At 42.1% G+C, this 27444-nt stretch overlaps 1 protein-coding gene across 1 annotated transcript in view; it reads left to right on the top strand.

Moving 5' to 3' along the window:
• Nucleotides 1-27444, top strand: part of LOC145413516 (protein O-mannosyl-transferase TMTC1-like) — a 243726-nt gene that overhangs the window by 210372 nt on the left and 5910 nt on the right. The window contains exons 12-16 of the mRNA XM_080283212.1: nt 4814-4927; nt 16136-16202; nt 16506-16526; nt 16893-16972; nt 24344-24603. Of these exons, the coding sequence (XP_080139338.1) occupies nt 4814-4927; nt 16136-16202; nt 16506-16526; nt 16893-16972; nt 24344-24603 (542 nt within the window). The remainder of the gene's footprint in view (nt 1-4813; nt 4928-16135; nt 16203-16505; nt 16527-16892; nt 16973-24343; nt 24604-27444) is intronic.

Genomic DNA, 27444 nt, shown 5'->3' with positions numbered 1-27444 from the left:
TTCCTCCATTCCTCTTATTCTACCTGCAACTGTCAATCCATCCATCCATCCATTCATCCGTCTATTCATTCCTCTCTCCCTACAACGCTACCTGCAACTCTCCTTCCATGCATCCATTCAGCAATCTATTCTTTCATTAATCCTTCCATCCAATTCATGTGTTCTTTAGTCATTATTTTAGTTTTCACACATTTGTTCGTCAGTCCCTCACAGACAGCTAATAAACCATCCATCCACACATTCATCCTTTTGTTCATTGGAATATTCGTCCTATCTTCCATTCCTTAAATTAGTCATCCAACCAGCCAGACAACTGTCCACACAATCATCCATCCATCCATCCAACTAATCAACCCTCTGTCCATCCATCCATCCATCCATCCACCCAAACTTCCTGTCACCCATTTAACCAGCCAATCACTCATCCAGCCAGACACCATCCGTCCACCAATCATCCATCCATCTAAACAGCGATACTTTCATTCAGTTATCCAGGTTATCTATCTACTTATCCTTTATCCGACCATTCATTCGTTCATTTAATCACCCATCCAGCTGATTTTACATTGGTCACCCATCCAACCAATCCAACTATCTGTCTACTCACCCATTCATCTATCCATTTTTCTATCCAACATATTAATCAACCCTTCATCCATCCATCCATTCATCCGACCAACTGTGCATTCAACATCCATCAGTCAGTCTAATCATCCATCCAGCCACCAATCCTTCCAAGCATCCATCCATCATTTCATCCATTCTATTATCCACCCATCCATCCATCCAACCACTGTGCTGTCCATCCATCCAGCCAGCCATCAACCCAACCAATCATCTTTCCATCCATTCATTCATTCACCTATCCATCCATATTTTCATCTGTTAACCCATTCACCAAGTCATCAACCCTCCCCCCTTTCTTTCCAACCAGCCAACCGTCCATCGAACCACCCATCCATCCATTGACGCAACCATCCTTCCAACCATCCATCCAACCATCCATCCCTCCTTCATAGTCTCCTTCCCATCATCTTCCACACCAGTGCCCTCCTTATTGCTTCCTCCTCCTGCTCCTTCACCTCCTCTTCTTCCTCCTTTCTCCTCCCTCCCTCTCTCCTTGCTTCATTTCCTTTATCCCCCCCTCTCTTCCCCTCTCCCCCTGCCTCCTTCCTCTTTTCTCCCCTCTCCCTCTCTCCCTGTTTCATATCCTTCCCCCCTCTCCCTTTCTCTTTCCCTCTTCCTCCTCTCTCCCTCCTTCCCTCCCGCTCTGTCATAATTCTTTCCCCTTCATCTCTCTCTCTCTCTCTCTCTCTCTCTCTCTCTCTCTCTCTCTCTCTCTCTCAATTCTTTCATCTGGCTTCCTTGGCACACTCTCTTCTCTCTTCTTACTCATTCTCTCCTCTCCTTAACCTTCCCCCTCCTTCCTTTCATCTTTGTGTAGTAACTCTTTCCCTCTCCTCTCTTCTTCCTCTCCGTTTCATCTCCCTCAGTCATTTTCTTAAAAGTGTGGTTTCTTGTCTTTCATTTTCTTCCATATTATTCCTTTTCACACTTCCTTCTTTCCTTCTGTCCTTCCTTCCTCTTTTCTTCCTTCCTTCCCTGCCTCCTTCCTTCCTTCCTTCCCTCCTTCCTACCTTCTTCAGTTCGTTCTTTACTTGCTTCTTTCCTTCTTCCTTTCGTTCCTCAACTATTTTTTTCCATCTCCCTTCTCCTTCCTCCCCTTTGAATCATAATTTATTCCCGTATAATTTTAGCTTCCTGTTTTCCATTTTTCTTTATGTTATATATAATTTGTTGACTCCTTCCTTCCTTCCTTCTTCTCTCCCTCCCTCCCTCTTTCTTTCCCTCCTTCCTTCCTTCCTTCTTTTCTCTCTTCTCTCCTCTTCTCTTCTCATATTTACTTATTAATTCTTTTTCTCGCATTTTTTTTTATCTGTCTGATTCATCCTCGCAATATAGTATTATCTCTCTGAACTTACTTTCTACAATATAATTATAATTTCTTTCCTCCTTCCAACTTTCCTTCTCTTATTTCTTCCGTCTTTGATTCATTCATTTATTCATTCATTCCCTCCTGCACTTGGTTTCAGTTTCTTCCCTTTCTCTACCCCTTCCCTCCTTCCTTTTTGCCTTCCTGCACCTGCTTCTTCCTTCCTTGTATATTTTCATCATTCTTTAATTGTGTCCTTTAATTCTTCCTTCACCTCTTCCTCTTTTTCTTGTGTCTTACATGTATATTTTTTCCTTCCTTGTATTCTCTTTTTTCCAACTCGCTTTTCCAAATAGCAGTGTTTCTCTTCCCCACATAATTTTATCAGCATCATCTTTCTTTGCATAATATTTCTTTTTCACTTCATTCTTTTGTTACGCTTTCCCAATATTCCTTTGTTCAGCTCTGTCCCTATTCTTACTCACCACTCACCCTTTTGCTCTCTTTCTCTTCCTTCTTCCTACCTCCCTTCCTCTTTTTTTTTCTCTCACGTTTTATACTTTTTCCCATCACGGAGACTTACCTACCTACTTAATCTGCTTGCTCATTTACTCACCTACCTCCCTACTTACTTACCCCCTACCTCACTCCGTTCAACGTTTTCCTCTCCTCTTTTCATCTGCTTCTTACTCCTCTGTCTCCTTGCTTTACTCCTTCACTAGCTTGACTTCTTCCGGGTTTTACTTTTGTTTCTCTCAGACGATTTTGTTCATATTGGGAGACACATTTGGAGCTGGAGGGGTTAGGTAAGGCCTTTATGTACCCTTTCTCTATCTTGACAGACTCCTAAATTTAACATAATCGTCTGGTATTATTAAAAAAATAGAAATTAAAGATGTCGTCGATTTGAAGTTGTTAATCTTCATAAGCTGAATTAACTGTTAATATTTTGTTCATTTGTTAATTCATCTCTGCGGTTTTCACTGTCAGTCAACCATTTGTGCATCCGTCCACCTTTCCAACGATTTGATCATTAAATCTCTCAGTTCATTTAATATTCACTCATTCATTCATTCATCTATCTATCTAATCGTTCACCCACCCGGTTACCTGTCTGTTAGCAATCCATTCATCCGTTCATCCATACCTTCCATCCGTCCATCCACCTATCCGTTCATCCAGCTATCTTAGATTAGTCATTTTAGTCGTCTGAGCATGCATAAGTATGTATTCATTTCAGTCACGCATTTATCTGTCCATCTGTCGAATAAACTATCTTTTAATCATTTGCATCATCTAATCGTACATTGATCTAACTATCCTTTCATTCCAACCATCTTACCATTGATGGTTATCTTAACACATCTTTTCAACTATCAATAGTTTCCAGTCATTAAACCATCCAGCCATTCACCCAACGGTCCATCCATTCACTCCTCTATCCATACATCCGCCTGTTCATCCAATTATCCATCCATCTATCCATTGAATCGGTAATCAAGCCAATAATGCTTCCAGTGAGATGGCTTTGTCTCTTATTTCAGTCGTGCTACCTTCACCCTCGTTATAGATACAAGCACGTGTATTACAGTGTTAAAAAGAGTCTCTCATATCTCTCACGCACACATACACCACACACCCATTATTCACTGCATCCTTAACTTATCCTCAGCCGAGGCTTTCTCCTCTGGCCACGCATTTCATTAGGTTCTTCAAGCTCCTCTATCTAAGCTTTCCTCTGCTTAAGCTCTTCTCATCCACCTAAGCTCTCCCCTTCCTAAGATCTTCCCTGCCTAGGTTGTCCTCTGTCTAAGCTCTACCCTGTGGAAGCTCTCTTTTGCCAAAGTTCAACTCTCTAAGCTCTCCTCAGTCTAAGCCCTCCTCTGCTTAAGGTCTTCACTGTCAAAGCTCTCCCTTGTCGAGGCTCTCCTCTGTCTAAGCACTCTCCTGCCAAAACTGCGTCTGCCTAAACTCTCTACCCAATCTTTTCTCTGCCTTTCCTACTTTCCTGCCCCTCCTCCTGAACCCTCTTCTTCCTAATTCTCTGCCTGTCACTTCCTGCCTCATTACTTACCGGGGTTCCTGCCTAACCCCTCCCTTTTCTAGCCACTCTTTTCCTAACCTCTCCCCTGCCTGACCTCTCCCTTTGTCTAACTCCTCTTTGCCTAACCTCTTCCATGCCTAACCTTTCCCTTTCCTAAAACCTCTCTTGCCTAAACTCTCCCCTGCCTAACGTCTCACTTGTCTAACCTTTCCCTTGCCTAACCTCACCCTTGCTTAACCTTTCCCTTGCTAACCTCTCCCTTGCTAACCTCACCCTTGCTAACCTCACCCTTGCCTAACCTCCTTTGTCTAACCTCTCCCATTGTCTAACCTCTCTTTGCCTAACCTCTCTTTAGCCTAACTTCTCCCTTGCCTAACCTCTTACTTGCCAACCTCACCTTTTCCTAACGTCTCCCCTGCCTACCCTCTCCCCTGCCTACTCACTTCCCTGCCTAACCTTTCCACTGCCTACCCTCTCCCCTCTCTACCCACTCCCCTGCCTAACTTCTTTCCTACCTAACCTCTCCCAAACCTAACCTTCCTCCTGCTTCACCTCTCCCCTACCTTACCTCTCCAGTGCCTGAAATCTCCTTTGCCTGACCTTTATGTTGCCGAACCTTTCCCTTTTCTAACACTTCCCTTATCTAATCAGTTCCTAACTCCGGTCTAAAACTTTCCTAATATTTTCTAATCCCTTCCTAACCTTTTCTTATCTCCTGCCAAACTCATACTAACACGTCCTCATATCTTCCTAATTTCTAACACTTGCCCAATCCCTGCCTAACCCCTGTCATAATCCTTCTAATTTCTGCCTGACTCCTCCTTCTTTCCCCACAGCTCCGGCCTCAGGACTCTGCCAGACAACGCCAAAATGCACTACAACTACGCCAACCTTCAGAGGGACGTTGGCAACCCACACCTGGCCCTCCACCACTACAGGCAGGCCATCAGGTGAGCCAGGGACAGGCAACAAGAGATAATGGGGAAAGGCAGGTTGGTAGGGATAGTTAGCGTCGGGACGTTGGTAGGAGGCAGTGAGGCAGGTGGGTAGGAATGTAAGTAGGTAGGAGCAGGAAAGTAGGGTGGGAAGTTGAGTATGAACGTGGGTTGGTAATGCTAGGGAGGTAGTGTGGGTGGTTTGGCGGGTAGGAAAACAAGTAGGTAGGTAGGTAGGTAGGTAGAGGTAGGTAGGTATGGTGGACAGGTGGGTAAGGACGAAGACTAGTTGGGATAAATAGGGTTGTGATGTTTGTGGGAGGCATGGACTGGAGAACAGGATAAGTAGGCAGGGTCAGACATTAAAGTGAACTGGGCACAGATACATGGGTGGGTAAAAAGATAGATAGGGCCCAAATTAGCTTCGTAAGGGGCTGGAAGGCAGGTAGGTAAGAAAGACAGGTGAAGGGAGTAGTCTGAGAGGGAGTTTTGAAGGCAGGAAGAGAGACAGGATGGTAAACAGGTTGACACGAGATGGAAGTAAGGTAGAGAGGTTGGTGGATCAGACACATGGGAAGAGAGGCAGGGAGGCAGGTAGGAAAGCAAGAACGCAAGAACATAGGTAAGAGGCAGGGACATGTAGACAGGTGGATATGCAAGAAGGCAAGCAGAGAAACATTCAGGTAAGTAGAAAGAGAGTTAAGTATGTTGGTAAGTAGGTAAATGGACAGGAAAGAGTTGTTTGTTAGAGTGGGAAGACTGGTAGGTAAGTTTATTATGTCAGAAGGCATGTTGGTAGGCAGGTAGATAAGAAAGCAGGGAGGCAGACAGGAAGAAAAGTTGGTTGGTAGTGTAAGTACTATGTAGGTAGGTAGGTAGACAGGTAAGCAGATCTGATGAGCAGGGATGGGAAGGCTGGTAGATAAGTTAGGTCTGTAAGACGACATGTAGGTAGGTAGATGGTAGATAGGTAGGAAGGTAGAAAGAAAAACTGGCAGGTAGTGAGGGAGGTCAAAAAAGAAAAATAGTAGACAGATAAATAAGACAGTGGGAAAGCAAGCAGGAAGAAAGACAATGAACTATCACAAGTTGATGATAATGATGATGATGAAGGTGGAAGATGATAATAATGCTGATGCTGAAATGCAGACTATGACAAGGATGATGATAGATGATAATGAACGTAATGTCGAGGAAAGAGGAAAACCAGGCAAAACGAAAAAGTGAAAAGTAAAAAAAGAAAAAAAAATAAGAGATCGTAAATTAGGAAGACAGGAAGAGGGAAAAGATCCAAGCAAGATTATAATTCCTTAGAGGTCATCATTTTCATCTTATTTCTGCTGCTGCCAGACGATTTTATTCAACTTACGACAGGCTTCTCGACCTGGAGGAATAGGATACAACCTCCTTTATTTCCTTTATTACAGGGGCATTCAGAAAGTTCAGTAAAGTCACCAGGAATAACGAAGAAAATAAGATAAAAAAAAAGTCATCTAATTAAAGAGAATGAAAGAAGCAAAAACAAAAGCAGATACACGAAGCGATGAAAGGAGTGAACTGAGATAGATACAGTATACACATGGAAAGAATAGACGTGAAGATAGATAGACAGAAAGATAGATAGAACGCAGAGACGAGGGAGGAAGGGAGAGGCAAAAATGTAGGAGAAAGGAGGTGATAAAGATAGGTTGAGAGAGAGATGAAGGAGGGGAGAGTAATGAAGAGAGCTTGGAGGAGGAGGGAGAAGAGGGCGGCGAGAGTGAGGGATGTGGAGAGGGAAAGTGGTGTGGAAAGGAAAGGATTGATTGACAGGTAGACAGATAGATAGACAGATAAATGAATAGTTGGATGGATGGATGGATTAACAGATGACAGAGAGAGAGAGAGAGAGAGAGAGAGAGAGAGAGAGAGAGAGAGAGAGAGAGAGAGGAGAGAACTTGAGACACGTGAGAGGGTGAAAAATCGGTAATCAAGTAGGATAGGAAGGTTAGCAGGCAGGCAGGTAGGTAGGGAAGGAGGCTAGAAGAGAGGCAGGCAAACTTTCAGGAAGGTAGGTAGGTAAGCAGAGGATAGGAGGGTAAAGGGAGAGGCAGGCAGATAGGAAGGATAAGTAGATAGGCAGAAAGAAAAGGTAGGCAGGTAGTAGGGCATGCGTTCAGGTTGGTAGGCAGGTAGGCAGGCGTAATGGGAGGTACAGAGGCTGTGAGAGATAGGTAGGTAGGGAAAAAGGAAGGTAGGGAGGCAGGCAAACAAAAAGGTAAACTGGAAGAGAAACAGGCAGGTGGGTAAGCAGGCGTGGCAGACACGTAGAAAGAGAGGAAGGGAGGAGGTAGGTAATGAAGAAAGAAGAACAGGCAAGCAAGTCGAGCAGGTAACAAGAGAGACAGAAAGACTGAGAGGTACACAGGTAGACAGACAGGCAGACACGGAGGTGGAAAGGCCGACAGGTAGAGGGAAAAGTAGCAAGGCAGGATATAGAGGTGGAAAGAGAAGCAGGCAGGTTGGGAGGTAGATGGAGTAAAATAGGCAGGTAGGTCAGACAGGTGGGACGAAAGGTGGGCAGGTGCGCAGGTAAGGAAAGGAGATAATTTTGCATGGAAAGAGAACAGTGAGGCATGAAGAGAAGGGGTGAGAGGGAGAGAAGGCAGGGCGAAAGGGGAGAGAGTACGGTGGGGGAGATGGGGGAGATTGAGGAGAGTAGATAACAGGTAAGAGGTGGGGGAGGTCGCTTAAGGGGAGCGAGGGTAAGGTGAGAGAAAGGAAGAGCGGGAAGGTGAGATGAGAGGAAAGAAGAAGACGAGGCAAGGAAGCAGAAAGCGAGGATGAGTAAGAGGAGGAAGGGGAAGAGGGGGTTTTGGAAAAGGAAGAGATGAAAAGAAGGGCGGGAAAGGAGAGGAAGGAGGAGAGGAGAAACAGGAAGAGACAGTGTAAGGACATGGAAGAGAGGAGGAGGTACGGCGAGAAGGGAGGAGTAAGTTGAGTAAGAAGGGGTAGAGAAAGAGAGAAAAGAGAGAAGGGAAGATGAGAGTGGAAGGCGAGGAAACAGAGAAAGGAGGTGGAAGATGGTTATTTGAGAGAAGGAAGGAGAGGAAGAGAGGAAAGGAAGAAGTGGGGAAGAAATGAAAGAGGAGGGAGATGAATGACGTAGATGTAAGGAAGTGAACAAAAAGAAAATAAGAGGCAAAGAGCAAAGGAAGGAAAGTAAGAAGACGAGAAAATGGAGAGGAGAGAAGGAGAGGAGTGGAGGGAGGGAGAGGAAAGGGGAGGCGGAAGTGGGCAAGAGAAGAAGATGAATGAAGACTAAGTAAGATGAATGGAGTGGGATGAAGGAGATAGCCAACAAAAGGCGAGGAAAGATGAGAAGAAAAAACAAAGGAGTGATGGGGAAGAGGTGGGGGGCTGGGGAAGGATGAGAGGAAGGGGAAGGGTGAAAGGGAAGGGGGAAGATGGGTTGGGAGAGGTGAGGGAAGGATTATAGAGACAGACGGAAGGGAGAAGAGGTGAACGCAAGAGGAGAAAGGGGGAAAGAGAGAAAGGAGGAGGAGAGAAAAGAAGAAAAATGGTACTTGAACTGTAAAGAATGATGAATAAAAGGAAGATGAAGGAAGAGGGGAAGAGGAAGAGAGACAGCAGGAGGAAGGGAACATGAGGGGAGAAGGGATGGAGTTGACAGAAACAATGGAAAGTTGAGGAAAAAGAAAAATGGGAGGAGGAAAGAATGCTCGAGGAAAGAAGAAAGAGTAATGAAAGGAAGAATGTCGTGAAAGAGTAATAGGAGGAGGAGAGAAGAAAAAGAGAGGGGCGATAAAGAGGAAAGGAGATGGGACAGGGGAAGAGGGAGTAAAATGGGCAGAAGACAGAATAGAATAGGAAGGACAGAAAAAATAAAGAAAGAGAAGGGTAGGAAGCAAGAAGAGAAATGGGAGGAAGAGGAGAGAAGGAGGATGGAAGAGAGAAGGAGGAAGTGAAAAGGAAAGAGAAACGAAAAAGTAGTCGATGGAGCAAAGAAGAAAGTGAAAAATGAAAGAAAATAGAGAAAAAGTGAGGCAGAGGGAGAAAGAAAAGGTAGGGAAGAGTGAGGGGAAAATGGGAAGAGAGAAAAAAAAAAAGCTTTGCTAAGGGTAGGAAGGAAGAGAAGAAAGAGTGCGTAAGAAAAAGTAAGGGGGGGAGGAGGAAAGAGAGGAGGGAAGTAAAGAAGGAGTAAGGGGAGGGAGAGAGAAGAGAGGAAAGAGTAAGGAGAGAAAGACAAAAGAGAAAGAGCAGAGGGGAGGGGGAGGGGGACAGGGAGGCAAGAAGAAAGGAGGGAGGGAAAAATATAGTCGGGAGGAGATACTGGAGAGAGGTACAGTGGAGGTAATTATGGAGGGGGGGGAGGAGGGGGGAGGAAGGAAGGGGGTGGAGGAAACTGAGACTGAGGAAAGAAGAGCGAGTGTGAAAGACAGTGTGAGACAAAGAGTGAGTGTAAGGGAGGGTTTATGAGAGAGCATCAAAGAATATGAAATAGCAGAGTGAGTGAGAGTGAGAGAGAGAGACTGAGACAATGAGTATATGGTAGGGACTGTGAGACCGTATGAAGGAATTTGAAACAGTGGGTGTAGGAGAAACAAAGTGTGAGTGTAAATGAGAAAGAGAGAGAGAGAGAGAGAGAGAGAGAGAGAGAGAGAGAGAGAGAGAGAGAGGAGTATAAGAAATAAAAAGTAGATAGGGGAAAACTGTGAAGAGGAAGAGAACAAGAAGGGGTAGAGAGAGAAGACGAGAGGGAATAAAAGAGGAAAGAGTTTAAAGAAAAGTAACTACTAAGAGAAAAGTGAGAGAGAGAAATAAAGAGAATGAGAGATAGAGATATAAAATAACGATCAAAGTAAAGAATGAAAACCACGAGGGAAGAAAAGAATATTTATGTAAAAGAAAGAAGAAAACAGGAAACAGAAGAAGGAATAAGAAAAATAGGAGGAAAAAACAAGAAAAAATGGAGAGAAAGAAAGACGGAAGGAGGAAAGGGTAAGAGGGAGGAGGGAGGAGGAAGGATAAATAGCCTTGTCGTCTTTAAGGGAAGCTTGAGAGAGAGAGAGAGAGAGAGAGAGTGTGTGTGTGTGTGTGTGTGTGTGTGTGTGTGTGTGTGTGTGTGTGTGTGTGTGTGTGTGTGTGCAGCAGACAGCAAAACACACCGAGTGTACACAAAATGGTATTATGCAAGTAATCATCCAAACGTCCTTGTAAATAGAAATATGGCTGGGTAGTGTACCGTTATTATGTCTGTATATTTTTTTCATACTGTTTCTGTGATTATCTCGCTCTCCTCCTGTTGTGTGGTGCACTGAGCTTGGGTTCGAGTCCTACTCTTGGCAGACGTCTATAGTGGGCGCTATTATTATGTCATTTAATAACCTAGCCTATACTTGTGCCCTGTTGGTTCTTACAGATAACGTTAATAAATTCTGACACACATAGACTTACGCGTTTGAACACTTCAGATTCCATAAGTACTGCTCTTGCTATAGACAGTCATATTAAATCGTACTTGGCCAGCTTGACGAGGGTTAATTCTGGCTATTTCTCTCCCTTTGAAGAGAAACTCCTCATATGGACTGATATGGACAGAGAGCCAGTTTGTATTAGTCTCCAGTCGCCTATCGGGAGAAGGATAAAGCATCTATCAAACCATTCTTTCGCATGTATCTGTCCATCTTCGAGTATATATTTATATGTATCCTTTTGTCTATATGTCTGTCTGATCGCTATAGATATTTAACCCTTCGTATGGTTGGGATTACATGGGGTTTTTATTCCAGCTAACGCCAGACGAATTTATTTAACTAAGCTTGAGTCATAGGAGCCCGAAGGTGTTATTAATATCACCCTCTAAATGTCGTAGCAACTTGAGTATTCCTATTAAGCTAACACCAGGTGGTTAAATCAGCTGAGAGTTAGCCATGGAAGCCTGGGAGTCATAGCCATCTCATACCCTTCTGTCTATCTCATCTACTTGCCTCATCAAGACCCACTCGGCTCACTTCGCTACCTGATCATCTGCCTGTCTGCCTGTCTATCATCAGGCACATTTTCCACCTGTTAATTCTACCTGTCAGTCTCACCTTAGCTCTCTGTTTTTGTTTGTCTGTCTACCTGTCCATCACGACGCCCATTTCTCTACCTGCCACTCACATTAGCTCTCTCCCTCCCTGATTTTATTCTACGCACCAAATCTGTGTACACATAGAAGAATACCTTTGGTGGTTTAGGAGATCCTGTAAAACCTCTTGCTCAGTGACAAGTTTCCTTACCAATCTGAGGCTCCTATGACTCATTCTCAGCTGCATAAAATCGACTGGTGTATGTTGTTTCCCGCTTGTTTGTCCTTGAAAAAGCAAATGTGAGTTGTGAGAGGAATTTTATCACAGAGTATATGTGTTTTCAGTAGGAAGAACAAGGGAAGGAGAATGTAGAGTTTTCCCTTGCATCTTCTCCTTCCTTTACTAAATAACAAACAAAATAAATGAGTAAATAAGAAAATGTGTTACGACAGGGAATTGATCGTTATTATGCCTATGGATCCCACCCCTGGATCTGAGTATGTTCATTTCAGGCCTTAAATGGACCTAATATGACCTAATTGCACCAAAATAGTCTGAGTGGATCCGAATGAGTCTAATTAGATATGAACTGACACTTTAATCAGGACATTTTCTCATTCTTCTGTTTCCAACACACACACACACTCTCTCTCTCTCTCTCTCTCTCTCTCTCTCTCTTTCTCTCAATCATGCCGTTCCACCCCACACATATACCTCTAGCGCTTTATTTTCAGCCTCCACCCTTTTCTGGTCCATAGCATATCGGGTCCAGGTCTCACGTCCTTACATCACAGTCGGCACCGCAGTGAGCCTACATACATCTGTCTTTGTCTGTTTTGCACATTGGTCTGCCTGTCTTTTGATTATACAAACGCAGATTAACCCAACTAATTATAGTCAGTCCAGCAACACGTCAACGAATACATCCATTTACATCAAAAACCAAAGGAAGCCTAAGAAGACCTGGACAATGTTTTACGTAAAGACTTTTGAATAAAGTGAGTAACCGGAGATGCTATAAAGAAAATGTTCCCTGGAAAGGAGTCATCTGGTAACCAACTGCCTCAAAACTTCACAAATATTCCGTAATGTCAAGGACGAAAACCATATTGCTATTTATGTATGTATTTATTTCAATATATATATATATATATATATATATATATATATATATATATATATATATATATATATATATATATATATATATATATATATATATATATTACAGCCAAGGCTTATCTGCATTTTTCACTAGGGAGCTGTACGAATGTCTATCGGTCTATCTATTTGTGTCTATCAGTGTGTCTGTGTGGGTGTCGATCGAGCAATTAAGGCGAGTGAAGGGTGGCTTAAGGTGGCGTGGGAAGTTGGGCGAAAAGGGAGCCTGGATGGGCGGCCTGGCTAATGGTGATGGAAAGGAGGCAGGCAAGAGACACAAGAGGGCAGGGAAGAGAGGGAGAGGAGAAAGAGGGGAAGGAGAGAGCCAGAAAGGAATGGGGGAAAGAAGTAGAGGGAGGGAGAGAGGAGAGAAACGGAGAGGATTAGAAGGAGGAGAAAGGAAAGGGGGAGGCAAGAGACACAGAAGAACAGGAAATGGAAGGGGAGGAGGAAAAGAGAGGGGGAGGAGAAAGAGGGATAGGAAAGAGGGAGAGAAGATATAAGGGGGAGGGGGAAGAGGGAGGGAGGGGAAAGAGGAAAAGGAGGGAGGCTAAAAATACAGGAGGTAAGAGTCACTGAAGCGGAGAGAAGTGGATGGTATAGAGGAAGGGAGACGGAGAAAGAGGAATAAGGAAGAGGAGATAGAAAAAAAAAAAGGGGGGGGGGAAGAAGGCGCAGGAAGAGGGAATGAGGACAGATAAGGGAAAGGAATGGAAGTGGGAAAGAAAGAGAGGGAGGGAGTGGAAGAGAGAGAAGGAGAAAGGAGACAGGAAGTAGAGAGAGACAAAGAAAAGCAAACAAGAAACCTAATGGTCCGTTCCACGATGCTTGTTACAGAGAAGACTATGACTATGGTATTTAATTCTATGAGTCGAGGAATAGGATAATGAAGTAATGGAGGAGGAAACTGAAGGAGAAGGAGGGAGGAACGAGGAGTGAGAGAAAAAGGGGGGAGGAAAGATGCAGACACAGCCGGGGAGCCATGAGAAGAGAAGAAAGCAGTGGGAGAAAGGGAGGAACGGAAAGGAAGAACGGCGAGGGGAATAGAGGAGGAAAAAGAAGGAACGAACGAACAAAGAAGAAGGAGGGAGAACAAGGGAAGGAGAGAGAAAGATAAGTAGAAAGGGCAAGAGGGGGGAGAAAGAGAAGTTTGAAAGAGGAAAGGGAGAAGTAAAGAGGAGAAAATAATGAAAGGAAAAGGAACTTAATGAGGACAAGGCAAAAAGGAAGGTGGGCGAGGAGTGAGAAAATGAAGGAGCCAGACGAAGAGTAGCGAGATATTAGACAGAAAGGGATAAGGACGAAACAGAGGATAACATGAAAAAAACAAAAAAAACAAGAGAAGAGGGGAGAAGGAAGGTATAAAAGACAAAGGAGAAACAGTCGAATGGGGAGAGAGGAGAAGGGTAGGGTGGGAAAGAAGAGAAAAACTGAGAAATGTGGAAAGGTATTTACATAGCAAGTGAGAGCGAAGAAGAGCTAGAAAAAGAAGAAAATGAAAACACTGGAAGATGGGGAGAGATATGGTGATGAAGAGGAAAAGGGATCTAAAGAAACGTATAAAGAACAGGAAGATAGAGAGGAGAGTTGGACTGAAAAGAAGAAAAACAGGAAGCGAGGGAGAGAACGGAGGAAGGTAAACAGAGGAAGGGAATGGACAAAAGAGGGAAACAGAACGAGGAAAAATATGAATAAGGGATGAACCTAGTTTTTGAGGGAAGTGATGGAGGGAAGGGGGGGATGATGTGGAAGAGAGGGGAGGGCAAGGGAAGGGAAGGGGTGAACATAAAAATAAATGAAAGAGAGATGGGGTGAAGGGAAGAATAACAGTGAGGAGACTGAATAATGTATAAAGAGGAATGCAGAGAATATAAGAAAATAAAAAAAAGTGGGAAAACGTGCGAAAATGATGAAAATAGTTGTTGAAAGGAAGGGGATGATGGTAAAGAGAAGGAAAGGGGTTGCAGGAGAAAAGGAAAGTGATGGAAATGAATGAAGGGAAGGATGAGGGAAGGGCAAGCAAGGGCTGGAAGGAAAGCGGACAGTATGGAATAGATGAGACGTGAGGAATGGAAAGTGGAAGTTGTTGAAGGGAAAGGAAGGGAAGGCGTGAGTGAAAAGCAAAGAAGAGAAAGATGGGGGAAAGAGGTAAAGTTGAGGAGAAGTAAAGGAGTGGAAACAGAGAAAGGTAATGAGGAATAAAGTAAGAGGAAAGGGCTGGAAGGAATGGGAAAGAGTGGGTGGCGAGGAGAGATGATTTAAGGAATGGAACGTAAAGAGGATGGCACAGAAGGAAAGAGTAAGTGTTGATGGAGAGAAGAAAAGCTAGGAATAGCAAGAAATGGGATGAGATGGAAGGAAAGGGTATGGAAGAAAATGAATAATTGGAGAGGCAAAATAATAGATGGAAGGAATGGGAATGATGTGGAAGGAGTGGAAAGGTAGGAAAGGGGTGGATGGAGAGAACGGATGTGAAGGATGGATGGGAAGGACGCGTTGCTGAATGCAGATAAGAAAAGTGAGTTTTTTGTGTTGTTGTTGTATAACCCCGTTCTCTCTGGTCGAGCAGCCCCATCAACAGTAGGCATACAGTCGCCCCTGCAGGGCCGTTCTGTGCAATGAGCCTTACTGCAGACAGCGCCTTGCCAAAGGATGGTGCGGGATTATTGTGGAGGCTTGGTTCCTGGATGGAAACCGTATATGCGTCTCCATCCAGTTAACAGAGGCACCATAGTTGGCTCCACATCACCCCGTTATTTGCTTATACAGTATAGTCACCCAGCGTTGTAGATGGTTTCCCGGGTGACAGCAAACCATTTAACATGTCACTGGGAATGGTCCCACCTGAAGTGGAAAGAGGGATAATAACAGTGAGAGGATGGATGGGAGAAAATAGGAGGAGGGAAGGCAGAAGCAGTAAAATAGTGTTAGACATGAAGGAAGATGCAGGCAACACTACATTAAGTAGATGGCGGGCGCCCCCACCCACCAAAAAGGGAAATGCGTAAATGAAGGAAAGGGGGTGGTATAGACTGGAAGGGAAAGTCGGATAAAGAGAATGGAGGAGAGGAATTTAGGAAAAGCAAGGTAAATGTGGAAAGGAAACTATGAGGTGATTAGGGAGAAAGGATGTGTGGAATAGACGAAACAAGAATGATGTGGAAAGGAAGGGAAAAGAAAGATAGGGACTGATGATGAAAAGGGTAGTGAGGAATGGATGATGTGAATGGAGAGGGAAATGAAGAGATAGAAGGGGAGGAGAAAAGTGGGGAATGGAACAGTTATATGGAATCATCATCATCATCATCATCATGATTCAGTGGCAGGTATAAGCTCAGGCTATGTTATAATTATTACTCACTTATCAACTGCACAGACCACTAATATTTGATTCACCTTTCCCCTCTCTCCCTTCCAATTTTTTCCTCTTCCGTCTTTTCTTCTTTTTCTATTATCCATTTTTTCTGTCCTCTCCTACCTTTTTTGTTTCTTATGTTTTTCCTCTGTTCATTTTCCATACATTTCATCCGTATTTCTCCCCTATTTCATACCTTTGTGTGTCCCATACCCTTCTTTTCATTCCTTATTCTCTACCTGCTGTTTTTGTTTCTTTTTACATATCCTTTTATTCTCCCTTTTATATTCTCTGCCTGCTAATATTCCCTTTACTCTCTCCTTTCTATTCTCATCTTTATTTTTTCCCTGCTACTCTTTCATTTATTCTCGTCCTGTTGTTCTTTCCTTTATTCTGCCCATGCTGATATGTCCGTTATTCTCTCCTTTATATTCATTCATTTATCCCCTAACTATTTTACTTTTCCGTATTCTCTCTTTGCTTTACTTTTCTTAATCTCTTCCTCCTATTCTTTTCCACTTGTCCTCTGTTCTCTCCCTTCTATTCTTTTCCCCCTTTCCTTTGTTCTCTCCCCCCTATTCTTTTTCTCCTCCTCTCTTCTCTCCCTTCTCTCCCTTTCCCTCCCTCCCTCAGGCTATGGTGGGCCTACCCAAGCGCACACAACAACCTGGCCTCCCTCCTGCTCCAGACCCATGCCACCGCGGAAATGAACGGCCAACATCGGGGAGAGAACGGCGAAAATCGGACAAAGAACGGCGAATATCGGGATCAGAACGGTGAATATCGGGATCAGAGCAGTGAAAATCGGGATCAGAACGGTGAATATCGTGATCAGAACAGTGAAAATCGGGCTGAAAAAGTCAGAGAAAAGCCAAATAGCGGTGAAAATTTTGGTCAGAACAGCGATTATCGGCAAAAGGATAGTGTAAGTGCAGCTCAAAGCAGTGAAGATCAGCAAATGACTGGCAACCGGGAAAAGAAAATAGAAATATGGGTAAGAAAGGGACAAAAAAGAAAAGATGAGGTGGAAAGAAAGTGGAAACCAGAAGTGGAGAAAAATTGGAAGGCCGAAGTAAAGAGTGAACAAAAGGTGAGGGAAGAGAGAGAACCAGAGGAAGAGAGAAAGCTGGAGAAAGAGAGAAGGTGGGATGACGTAAGAGTGCAAGAGGATGAAAGAAAATGGAAGCTAGATGAAAGAAAACAGAAGAAAAAGAGGATGGATGAAGATGAAAGAAGATGGGATATCGATAGAGAATGGGATGCAGTTGAAAGAGAACTGGATGCACTGGAGAGAAAACAGTTCGCTGAGAGAAAACGGGACGCAGGTGAGAGAAAACGAGAAGCGAATGAGAAGAAATGGGAAGCAGATGAGAGAAAACGGGAAGCGGAGGCAGAATGGCACTTGAGCGTGGCCCTGAGGTGTCACCCCGGTCACCCCCATGCTGCCAGGAACCTTGCCACGCTTTGGAGGTGAGTTTATTATTTATTTATTGTTTTTTATTTTCATCTATCACAATCATTTCACTGGGCATGCTGTTGATTGTTCTCGCACTTTTTCATCCTGGCCACCCTCACGAGGCCAGGAGCTTTCCCACGCTTTGAAGCTGACTTTTTTTTTAATTAATTTTTTTTGTGTATATATCAATTTATTAACCTTGGCATATTCATAAGGTAAGTTTTGTAGTAGCCTCTTTTTTTCTGTTATTTGTCCTATTTGCTTATCTTGTTAGGTGGCTATTTGTTTTTATTTGGAGGTGAGTTTACAATTTCTTTACATGTGGATTCGTTTATCTACAGGTAATTATTTCACTGGACACGCTGTTTTTATTTATTCACATATTTATTTCTCTCAGTGTTTTGTTGTTGACAGTTCTCCCACTGTGTGACCTGATCATTCCCATGCAGCCAGAAACATTACTTCTCCTTGGAGACAATTACAGTGCCTTTTGCTTTGCCTGCCATTATTCTGCCTATTTGTTTTCTTTGACATTCCGTTCTGTTTTTAGTTTTCTTATTGCTACAAATAAAAAAGGAACCTAAGATTGTAAAACTTCTGAACCTGTACCTTCTAAAGAGAGTTCAACAAACGTGAAGTTAAAGTCAAGACCTGTTCAATTCGAGATGCCTGGACGATTTGGAATTAAAATACTACAGGTCAAAAACAGTGGGGAAAAAAAAAATGATCATTCCAAAACTGACCGCATACAAAGATGAAGGCTGACAATACTTATTAACTTTTACAGTGGAAAGTTGAACAGAGTCACTAATTATGTCAAACTGTTCTGATTTTCTTTCTCTTTTGCCTGTCCGTGTATTTTTTCTTTATTTTGTGTGTGTGTGTGTGTGTGTGTGTGTGTGTGTGTGTGTGTGTGTGTGTGTGTGTGTGTGTGTGTGTGTGTGCTTTGTTATTCTGTTTTCCTATGTTTTTTTTTTCTTTTTTTTATGCATCTTATGGTTCTTATGTACCCGACCCTGGGGTGCATAAATGAAGCAGTGGATTCCCTGAGACGTAGCGCAACGTATGGCAATTCACGCTTTCACATGTCCCCACTTGATTGCTAGCAACTTAAAAGGTTTTGTCCGTGTTTTTCTGCAAATTCTTTATGTCTAATGTGCACTGGCTTTGTTGTTTGTCTTTCATTTTGTTTTTTTCTCTTGTTAATATTTTCTACTCATTGGTCTAACTGTTTCGTTTTATGTACTTATTTGTCCTTGATATTAGTTAGTTTTAATTTTGTCTCCTGATCTGGTGTTTTTCTGTGAGCTCTTTTTGTTTACTATTATTTGTCGACTAGGTCAGCCTGTTGCTTTTTCTCTCAGAATTATTGCACTTTATGTTTGTCAGTAGATGTTTTTTTTACTGTCTATTGCTTTTTCTGTTGGTTTAGGCTTGCTGTGTTTTGCGTTTATCTGTGTGTGTTTTTTTTTGTGTTGTCATTCTTTTTTTTATGAAAAATTTGTCTATTGAATTTTGTTTACTTTATTCGTGTATCGGGATTTCTGTGTAGAGAAACTTTATTTTCTCTTTTGTTTGTTCGTCATTTATATTGTCTACCAGTAACATATTTTTGCCCGTTTGTCTCAGATTTTATTAGGTTTCTTGTCGGTCTCTCATTTCTTGACGGTTCCTCTGTCTGTTTTGTCTGCTTTCAGGTTTGTCTCTTTTGTCTGCATGTTTTCGACCTCTTTCCTGTCTGTCATTTTTCTGCCTTTTTTTTTTTTTTTTTTGCCTCCTTTCCTGTCTGGCAGCTTGAACTATTTTTTCCCTTTTTTTCTGTATTTTTTTTCGTGTCCGTTATTGATCTGCCCCCCCTTTTTTTTTTTTTTCTCTCCCGCAAGGTTTGTCTACCATTCCCTCTCCCTTTTATTATTAAGAACTCCACATTCCGTGGAGTTCTTATTGATAATGTATATATCATTATTATTTTTTTTGGTTGGGGGGGGTGAATACCTAGAAGTCTGGCATTCCAAGACCGTTCGAGATGGAGACTTGAAATATTCAGGAATGATGTGTCTTGGTTGCAGGCTTCTATTGGCTTTTTTTTTTTTTTTTTTTTTTTTTTTTTGTAGCACTAGGGCCCGCTGTTATTTTCAGTTTTTGCCCTCCTGCACAGCAAAAACTACTGAATCGATTGCTTTTTCAAATGTTCCACTTTGTAGTCGTCAGCATTTACCAGTGCACCTGGATATTGATACTGAGATCCAACAAATAATTTTTGAGATATTGAGGATCATGAAAATGGTCGGCTCATGTCTGAAGGTGCTAAATAGGAAAGCATTTGGCCGATTTTGACCAAACTCAGTGGAAATGCAGTGGGTCACGAGTGAACATGATCTGCATAGAATGAATAACCTTGACTTTGATCTAAAGGTCACAGGTCAAAATCCTTAAAAAAAATTGAGTCATACCATAAGTCCCTTAATATTAGGTCGACAGTGATAAAAGGATTTTTCAGAATCCTAATTGTGTATAGTTTTTAAGATTTCATAACAGCAATTAAGACACATCAATATTTTTTCTTGGTTTTTGACGATTTTTGGACCTACCTTCAAAAAGTTGCTCAAAATGCTAAAAAATGCTACTTTTCTGCATTTAAAGATCATAATGAATTACCAATTACTTGTAATATGACCCTATTCCGACATGTGGAAATGCCAAATTTGACCTCCAAGGTCATTTTCAAGGTAATTTTGACATTTTATCAAGGTTTCGTTGCTTAGAAATCCAGTATATTAAATCTCATATTATTTTTTATATTACACAAAAAGAATAACATCATAAAATGTGCTCTGATCTGGAATGTGGCATTATCATCTGGAATGTGAAGTTCTTTGAAAATTGCTTCACGAATTTCAGAATTCTAGTTAATCATCATCATCATCATCATTATTACTATTATTATTATTATTATTATTATTATTATTATTATTATTATTATTATTATTATTACTATTATTATTTGTGTGTGTGTTTGGGGGTGTGTGGGGGTGTGCTACACCTTGTTTTAGCTGCCCTGTATACATTACCTCACATGGACATTTCATAATTAATATCTGACGCAATACACAAATTTCATTAGCTATTCAATATTGTCTAGACAGAGCAGATGCATTTCTAATATTAAGCAATCACTATGCAGTCAATATCATTCTAGACCTGATGGAGTATTTTCTTTTTTTATATTTCTATATTACTCTAGTGTGCTTAATATTTTTCTATCCCCGTTTCCCATTTCTCCTCCTTTGTATTTTTTTTTTAATGCAAGGAAGAAGGAAGCACAGGCCAGAAGGAAGCACATAAGATTCTCTGAGACTAATTTTTTTGCATGCATTCCTTTTCTATGGTATTTTCTATATTCATTTTTTTAATAAATCACGTTTCTCAGTCTCTAAATGATTTCTTTTATTAGTTTATTCCATATCTGAGGGGATGAAACAGAACTGAAACTGGGAAACAATTAGGAGAGAACTAGGCAGTGAGGAAATATGGGCAAAGGAAAATAAGAACGAATTAGGGAATAACGGAAGTAACAAGACAAGCAAGAAGACTAGGATGAGGAAATGAAAGAGAATAGAGATACGGAAATGACAAGGAGAGGAGATGGACAGACAGGATGAGGTAGTGCATGAAGTGGGAGAAACGGAAGAAGAGAAGGAAAAGAAAATATAAGATTATGGAAGTTAGGGGAGAGAAAATAGAAGTTAAATAGATGGAGGTGTGGAAAGAGATAGGACAAAAGAAAGAAGAAAATGAAGAAGAAGAAGAAGAAGACGAAGAAGAAGAAGAAGAAAAAGAAGACGAAGAAGAAGAAGAAGACGAAGAAGAAGAAGAAGACGAAGAAGAAGAAGAAGACGAAGAAGAAGAAGAAGACGAAGAAGAAGAAGAAGACGAAGAAGAAGAAGAAGAGGAGGAGAGAGAGAGAGAGAGAGAGAGAGAGAGAGAGAGAGAGAGAGAGAGAGAGAGAGAGGTTAGAAAATAGGGTAATGGAGAAGGGAAGATAATGGGATAACGAGGGGAAGGGACGGATAACGAGGGGAGGAAGAAGGAGGAGAGAATTTAGGAGGAAAAAAAAAGTAAATTGTGAGGAAGAGAGAAAAACAAAGAGGTGAAGGAGAGAGAGAGAGAGAGAGAGAGAGAGAGAATGAGAAATATAAAAATAAAAAGGAATATAGAGGGAAAAAGAAGGGAAGAGAGAAAGAAATAAAAATGATGAAAGTAGGAAAAACTATTAAATGGATAAGATGGAAAGGAGAATTTAAGACATAACAGAAAGTAAAATTATGAGGCAAAGAGAAAACTAAAAAGATACAGGAAGAAGGCGAAAGAGACGAAGAAATTAGGAAGATGGAGTAAACAAATTAGAAGAGGAAATAATATCTAGCTTGAAAATGAACTGAAGTGATGAGGCTTAGATTTTACACCTATCGACTGCACGGAGGCCGACAAATGGTTTCTTCTAAGTCCTAATCTTCCAGTGTAACACAACGTAATGGTCGACTTTACATCCAAGGTCCCCCGTTAAGAGGGTAGTTAAAGAAGAAAGGCGGGGAAACAAAGGAAACAGAGTAGGAAGAGGAGGAGGAAAAATATCAGATCAGGGAAATGTAAAATCAAGAAAAAAGAAAATATATAAACAAAAGAAACATTAAAAAAAAAGACAAACATGGATGGAAAAGATTGGAGGGAGGGAGGGAGGAAGGGAGGGAGGATGAGGAGGGGAAGGGAAGGGAAAGGAGGGAAAGGGTGAGGACGAGAGGGACAAACTGATGAAGAGGATGGATGAAAGTGAAAGAAATAGGAGAAAATAAAAAGGAAAGAATGGAAGGGAAGGAAGGAAGGAAGGAGATGGAGAGGAGAAGGAAGGAGAAACGATAGGACGAAGGAGAGAAGGAAGGGAGGAGAGACCAACTAAAATAAGAAATGGAGAAATGAGAGAGAGAGAGAGAGAGAGAGAGAGAGAGAGAGAGAGAGAAGCGTGAGAGGGAGAGGGAATGAGAGTGGGGAGGGATGGAGAGGAGATAGGGGGAGCTGGAGGAAGGGGGGGAGGGAGGGAGTTAGGGAGGGATAACAACTTGGTAATTACGTTAACTTAGATTACTTTCCTTATCTCTCTCTCGTTCTTCCCTCCCTCCCCCTCTCTCCTTCCCTCCCCTCGACACACTCCTTCCCTCCATCCAACTCCCTCCGTCCCACTCCTTTCCCCTCCCTCCTTTCCTCTCTCCCTCCCCCTTACTCTTCCTCCCGTCCCTCCCGCTCCCTCATTTTCTCTCCCTCCCCCTCCCCCGCCTTCTCTCTCCGTCCTCTGGCAAACTCTATCAACTTATGCATGGTTATCTAGTCTATCCATCAACTTATCAACCTGCCTGTGCTAATCTATCTACCTTAGTACCTGTCTAGGCATCTTTCCATCCGTCTCTCTGTTTAGCTACCAAACTTCCTTTTTCTTTCTTTATCTGTTTATATAGATTTTCCTCCTTATATATATATATATAAAGCTATAGATTTCTAGGCATAGAGTGTTTTTATAGTGTGTGTTTTTTTCATAGTCTTTTTTTCTTACTATCAGTATATGAGTACAGAGATCTAACTGTTGATATTATTGTCAACCTATAAAATTTTCTCTCAGTCAGTTATCAATCTCTGTCAACGTATCTATCAGTCAGTCTGTCTATCTAACTCTGTTTATGTGATGTATCTAACAGTCTGTCTGTCTGTCTGTCTGTCTGTCTGTCTGTGTCTGTCTGTCTGTCTGTCTGTCTGTCTCTCTCTCTCTCTCTCTCTCTCTCTCTCTCTCTCTCTGTCTGTCTGTCTGTCTGTCTCTCTCTCTCTCTCTCTCTCTCTCTCTCTCTCTCTCTCTCTCTCTCTCTCTCTCTCTCCACTACTAATCCAATAGTTCCCTCCATCCCTCCCTCGTTCACCTGTCCCTCCTTCTCCCTCCTTTCCTGTCTTTTCTCCTCCTCTCTCTGTTACTACCTTTCCCTCCATCTTTCTCTCTTATTCTTTCCCTCCCTGTCCACTCTTCCTCCTCAGTTATTCCACTGCTAACATTAATCTTCTTCTTCCCTCCATCTCTTCTCATTCATCATCTCACCCTCCTCCCTTATTTATTCTCCCTCCATTTCTCCTCCCATCCCATCTTTCCTTCACTACTCGTTTCCCTTTTTCTTTGCTTTTATTCTCTCCCTCCTCTAATGCTCTTCCTCCCTCTCTTTTTCTTTGCTCTCTATCCATCCTTTCTTGTCACTCGTAATATCCATCATTCCTCCTTTTCCCTCTACTTTTACACTCCTTTTCTTGCCCTCACTCTGTTCTTACGTCACTCTTTTTTCTACTCCTCCTCCCTTCCTTCTTTCTTGTGCTTTCGTCCCCCCTTCTCTTCTCTCCTCTCCTCTTTGCTCTCTTTGCTACCTGCTTACACTTCTTCCCTCCTTTCACTCCTCATTTTCTTCTCTTTCTTTTTCTCCCCTTTTCTTTCCTTCTCCAACTTGCTTTCCCTATCGTTCCATCTTGTCAGAAAATCATCTTTATCCATTACTATTTTCCATCCTCTTTTACACTCTTTCTCTTACCTTTGTCACTCTTCTCTCTTTCTCCACCCTTCATTAGCCTCCTTCTAAACCGTCTACTCCTCCTCCTCTTCCTCCTTCTTCTTGTCGTCCTCCCTACCAACTAATCAAGCTATCTCCCATCAACCTATCATCTTCTCTTTCCCCTTCTTCAATCTTTATTTATTGTCCCTTTTATCGTATTCCTGTTTTCTGACCCTTCTTTGCCACTAGCCTAGTATTTACCTCTCTCTCTCTCTCTCTCTCTCTCTCTCTCTCTCTCCCCAGCAAATTTAAGACACGTTTCATCCTTCCTCCCAGTCTATCCGTCTTGCACTATTTTTTTTTCATTCTTTTCTTTTTAATTCCTCCCTTCTTCATAGCCTTATTCTTTAACACTTATTGTTTCATTCCATTTTATTTCACATTCTTTTATTTGGTCATTTGCACCTGTATTGTCCAGTATTTTCTTTTTTTTTCTTCTCCCTCTTTGCATATTCTTTCATTACATTTTTTTCCATTTCTTTTCATCTGCCTTTTGCCTCAATGTGCATATTTTGAGGATTGGTCTTGATAAAACTAACTTCAGGCATTTATCCCTACTCATAAACGACCCTTCCCTCCCATGATATACCATCCTTCGTCATACACTCGTCTGCATCAACTTTCCACTATGTTTTTTCCTATTCATCTGGATCAATCATTCCTTCTTTCACGTATTTTTTTAATTCTCTTATTTCTGTTCCGGCCATTAATCTCTCCACTATCTCTTTCCTTCTCTCCATTCTCCTCCAGGAAGCAAGGTCGCATCCAGCCCGCCATAGCCCTCCTCCAACACAACTTCGACCCGGAAAAGGAAGGAGAAGAGGAAGGAGGAGGAGGAGGTGGTGAAGGAGGAGGAGGAAGAGGAGGAGACACAGGACGTCTCCTAGCCGACCTACTCCTGCAGGAAGGAAGGAGTAAGGAGGCCGAGGACGTCTACCTAAGCTTAGTGGCCTCGCACCCAGAAAATCCAGACATCTTAGCCGACTACGCATCCTTCCTGCACAAAATAGGTGAGTTAGTGCTAAAAAATTGGTGTTCTGTAGATCGTCTCGTTTTTTCCTGTTAGAATGAGGCATTTCGCACACAATTTTTCTAAAATAATAGTAGACATATTCAAAAGAGGAAGCGGAAATAAAACGTGGAAGCTGTATTGTGTGAAAGTAGGAAAAGAAAGAAGAGAAAAATGTGTGAAAAAACAAGGTAAACGATACCTTTTATAGCATCACCTACCACAACCGTATCCACAGCTCCAATATTCGTATATCCCAAGAGGTGTCCTTCGTCTCTGGACACACTCCTCAAACACACTCCAGCCACGTCCCAGAGGCAAAGCACTCGCACCTCAGTCACACCAACAATACCCACCCCCACCCCTCCACCTCGTATTGTGATGCTTATAAAACTCTGCGGATGTATTTTGCCAGATTCCATCCTTCACAACACTACATTGACTTAGACTCCCTAGAGAATAAGTGAAAAAAAACAAAAAAACACGGCGCAATAACAAATTCAGCATTTAGTAGGCCTTGTGGCCATGGCGAAAAATAGAAGAATGTGAGACTGAGGAAAGGAAGAAAAGAAGGGACAGGCAAACAGGATAGATGATACGATTCACAGTAAGACAAAAATGAAAGATGACTCTAGAAAGACTTGCGTGGGGGAGTAGTGATTGAAGGACAACGGAAAGGTTAGAAAAGAGACATAATAGGGGTGGAAAGGCAATTGAAACGGACAACAAGCAGCCTTCTCTGAGTACGGCCTTCTCTGGGTACAGTTATATCACTCTCTCTCTCTCTCTCACTCTCTCTCTCTCTCTCTCTCTCTCTCTCTCTAACAGTGACACATTACTCGCCACATACAGAAACAGAAAAATGAAATATCAGTCACATCCATTCATTACTGAAAAAAATTCAGAACCATAAACCGGAAATTTTAAGTAACTTCTTGACCACCCCAAAAGGATCCTAAACAAACTTGACTCACTAACTAGGAAGACTTGGACAGGAGACTGAATAAGAGAGAGATGTCTGGCCGAGTGATGGAAAGAATCAGAGACATTATTAGGAGAAAAGGAGAGAATGTTGCGAAAAAAAATGAAAGATGGAAATACAGAAGAAAACTGTGTTTGTCCAAATAGGCAAAAGATGAAACTCATATGATTAAGCTCATCCCAGCCATGGGCCCTCACGTCCAGGTGAAAGTAATGGAATTTGCTTGTTACACAGTTTCTATTAATATATACTAATGCAAATACATATGCATATGTATTTACACACACACACACACACACACACACACACACACACACACACACACAGATCTAGCTATCTATCTATGTATATATGTACAATTATACGAGAGAGAGAGAGAGAGAGAGAGAGAGAGAGAGAGACAGAGAGAGAGAGAGAGAGAGACTTTCATTCCAAAGCTTCATTCCGGCAGAAGACATTGCAACTTTGGGGAGGAAATTAGAACTTAGATTTACTCTCAGCCTTCATCCTCCCCTCACCCCTTGTCCCCTCACCCTCCTCCCCTTTCTTCATCTCTCACCCATCTTGTCTCTTACCCTATCATCATCCTTACTCAGCCCCTTCTAAGCTGTCTCTTCACCCTCCTGTTTTTTATATTCAACTTCTGTCCCCTCGTATATATCTTTCTTTTTCTCATTTTTTCCTTTTCATTTCTCTGTACAGTCTTCTTTTCCCTCTTTTGACTTTCTTCTTCCTCTGGCCTCTCTATTTCTTCTTGTCTTCTCTTGTCTTTTATGTTGTCTTATTTTTCTTATACTTTCCTCTTCTCTATTCCCTCCACTTTTTTTTTTAATATTTCCATTATTCTCATTTCTTATTCTCTCTCATCCTAAATTTCCTTTCCTCTAACTTGTCTTCCTCATCATACCTTCCATCGGTTCTCCTTCATTTTCTTGCTCTTCCCCTTACCCGCCAATACTTTTTTTCTTCTTTCCCTTCGTCTACTTTCACTCCTCTTCTCTCATCATATCCATTCTCTCTTTTAGTCTTATCTCTGCCTTTCTGTCGTTCTCTCACCTCCTTTATGCTGTCTCCTCTTCTCTCCTATCCTCTTCACCCCTTTCCTCCTCACTGCTCTTTAATTCTTTCACCCTTTTCCTTTCTACCACCTTTTCTACAATCTTAACTCTCTCAGCCCATCCCTTCTACCTTTTTTATCCTTTCTTCTCTTCTCTACCTTCGTTCATTTATCTTTGATACTCAATACCTCTCTTTTCATTTTTCCTGTATTTCCCTTCTCTCCTTTTATTTCTAATTCCTAACTCCTTCACCATTCTCTCCTCTTCGTTCTGTCTCCAGTTTTGCTTCTCTCATTTCTCTCTTCATTCGTTCTCTAAACTCCCTCTCTTCTCCTTTCAATTTTCTCCTTCATTTTCTTCGTTCCCTCTCTGTTCTCCTTCGTCATCATCCTTGTTACAAGTCAAAATCCGCTACCTGTTTAGGCCTTTAATGCGCAGTATTTTGAGGAAGAGAATAAAAAATGCCCAGTGGAATTAGCTGCACCAACTCATTTTTCCACGAATTTTCTCTCATCAGAATACAAAGGCAGAAATGTGTTGAGTCTGCGTGTTAGTTTCTGTGTTACGCCGCTGTGGTCTTTGGAAGCTATCAGGAATCCACATACACACAAACAAATACATGAGATGCGCATACAAAATACATCCACACGTGCGCGTTTGCATGATTATAAACACACATGTAAACAGTCATACATAAACATCCATCAAATCAACAGCGAACATCAATGCACTGGAGGGCAAAGGACACTCAAGGTTATTCTTTCCATGACAGCCTACCTTTTCCTCTCACTCCACCTTAGGT

Source organism: Coenobita brevimanus, chromosome 96, assembly GCF_032717465.1.
Source record: "Coenobita brevimanus isolate Jiangsu-jjx chromosome 96, ASM3271746v2, whole genome shotgun sequence".
Taxonomy (NCBI): domain Eukaryota; kingdom Metazoa; phylum Arthropoda; class Malacostraca; order Decapoda; family Coenobitidae; genus Coenobita; species Coenobita brevimanus.
The sequence above is the reverse complement of the archived record's forward strand: the minus strand, read 5'-3'. Positions and strand labels throughout refer to the sequence as shown.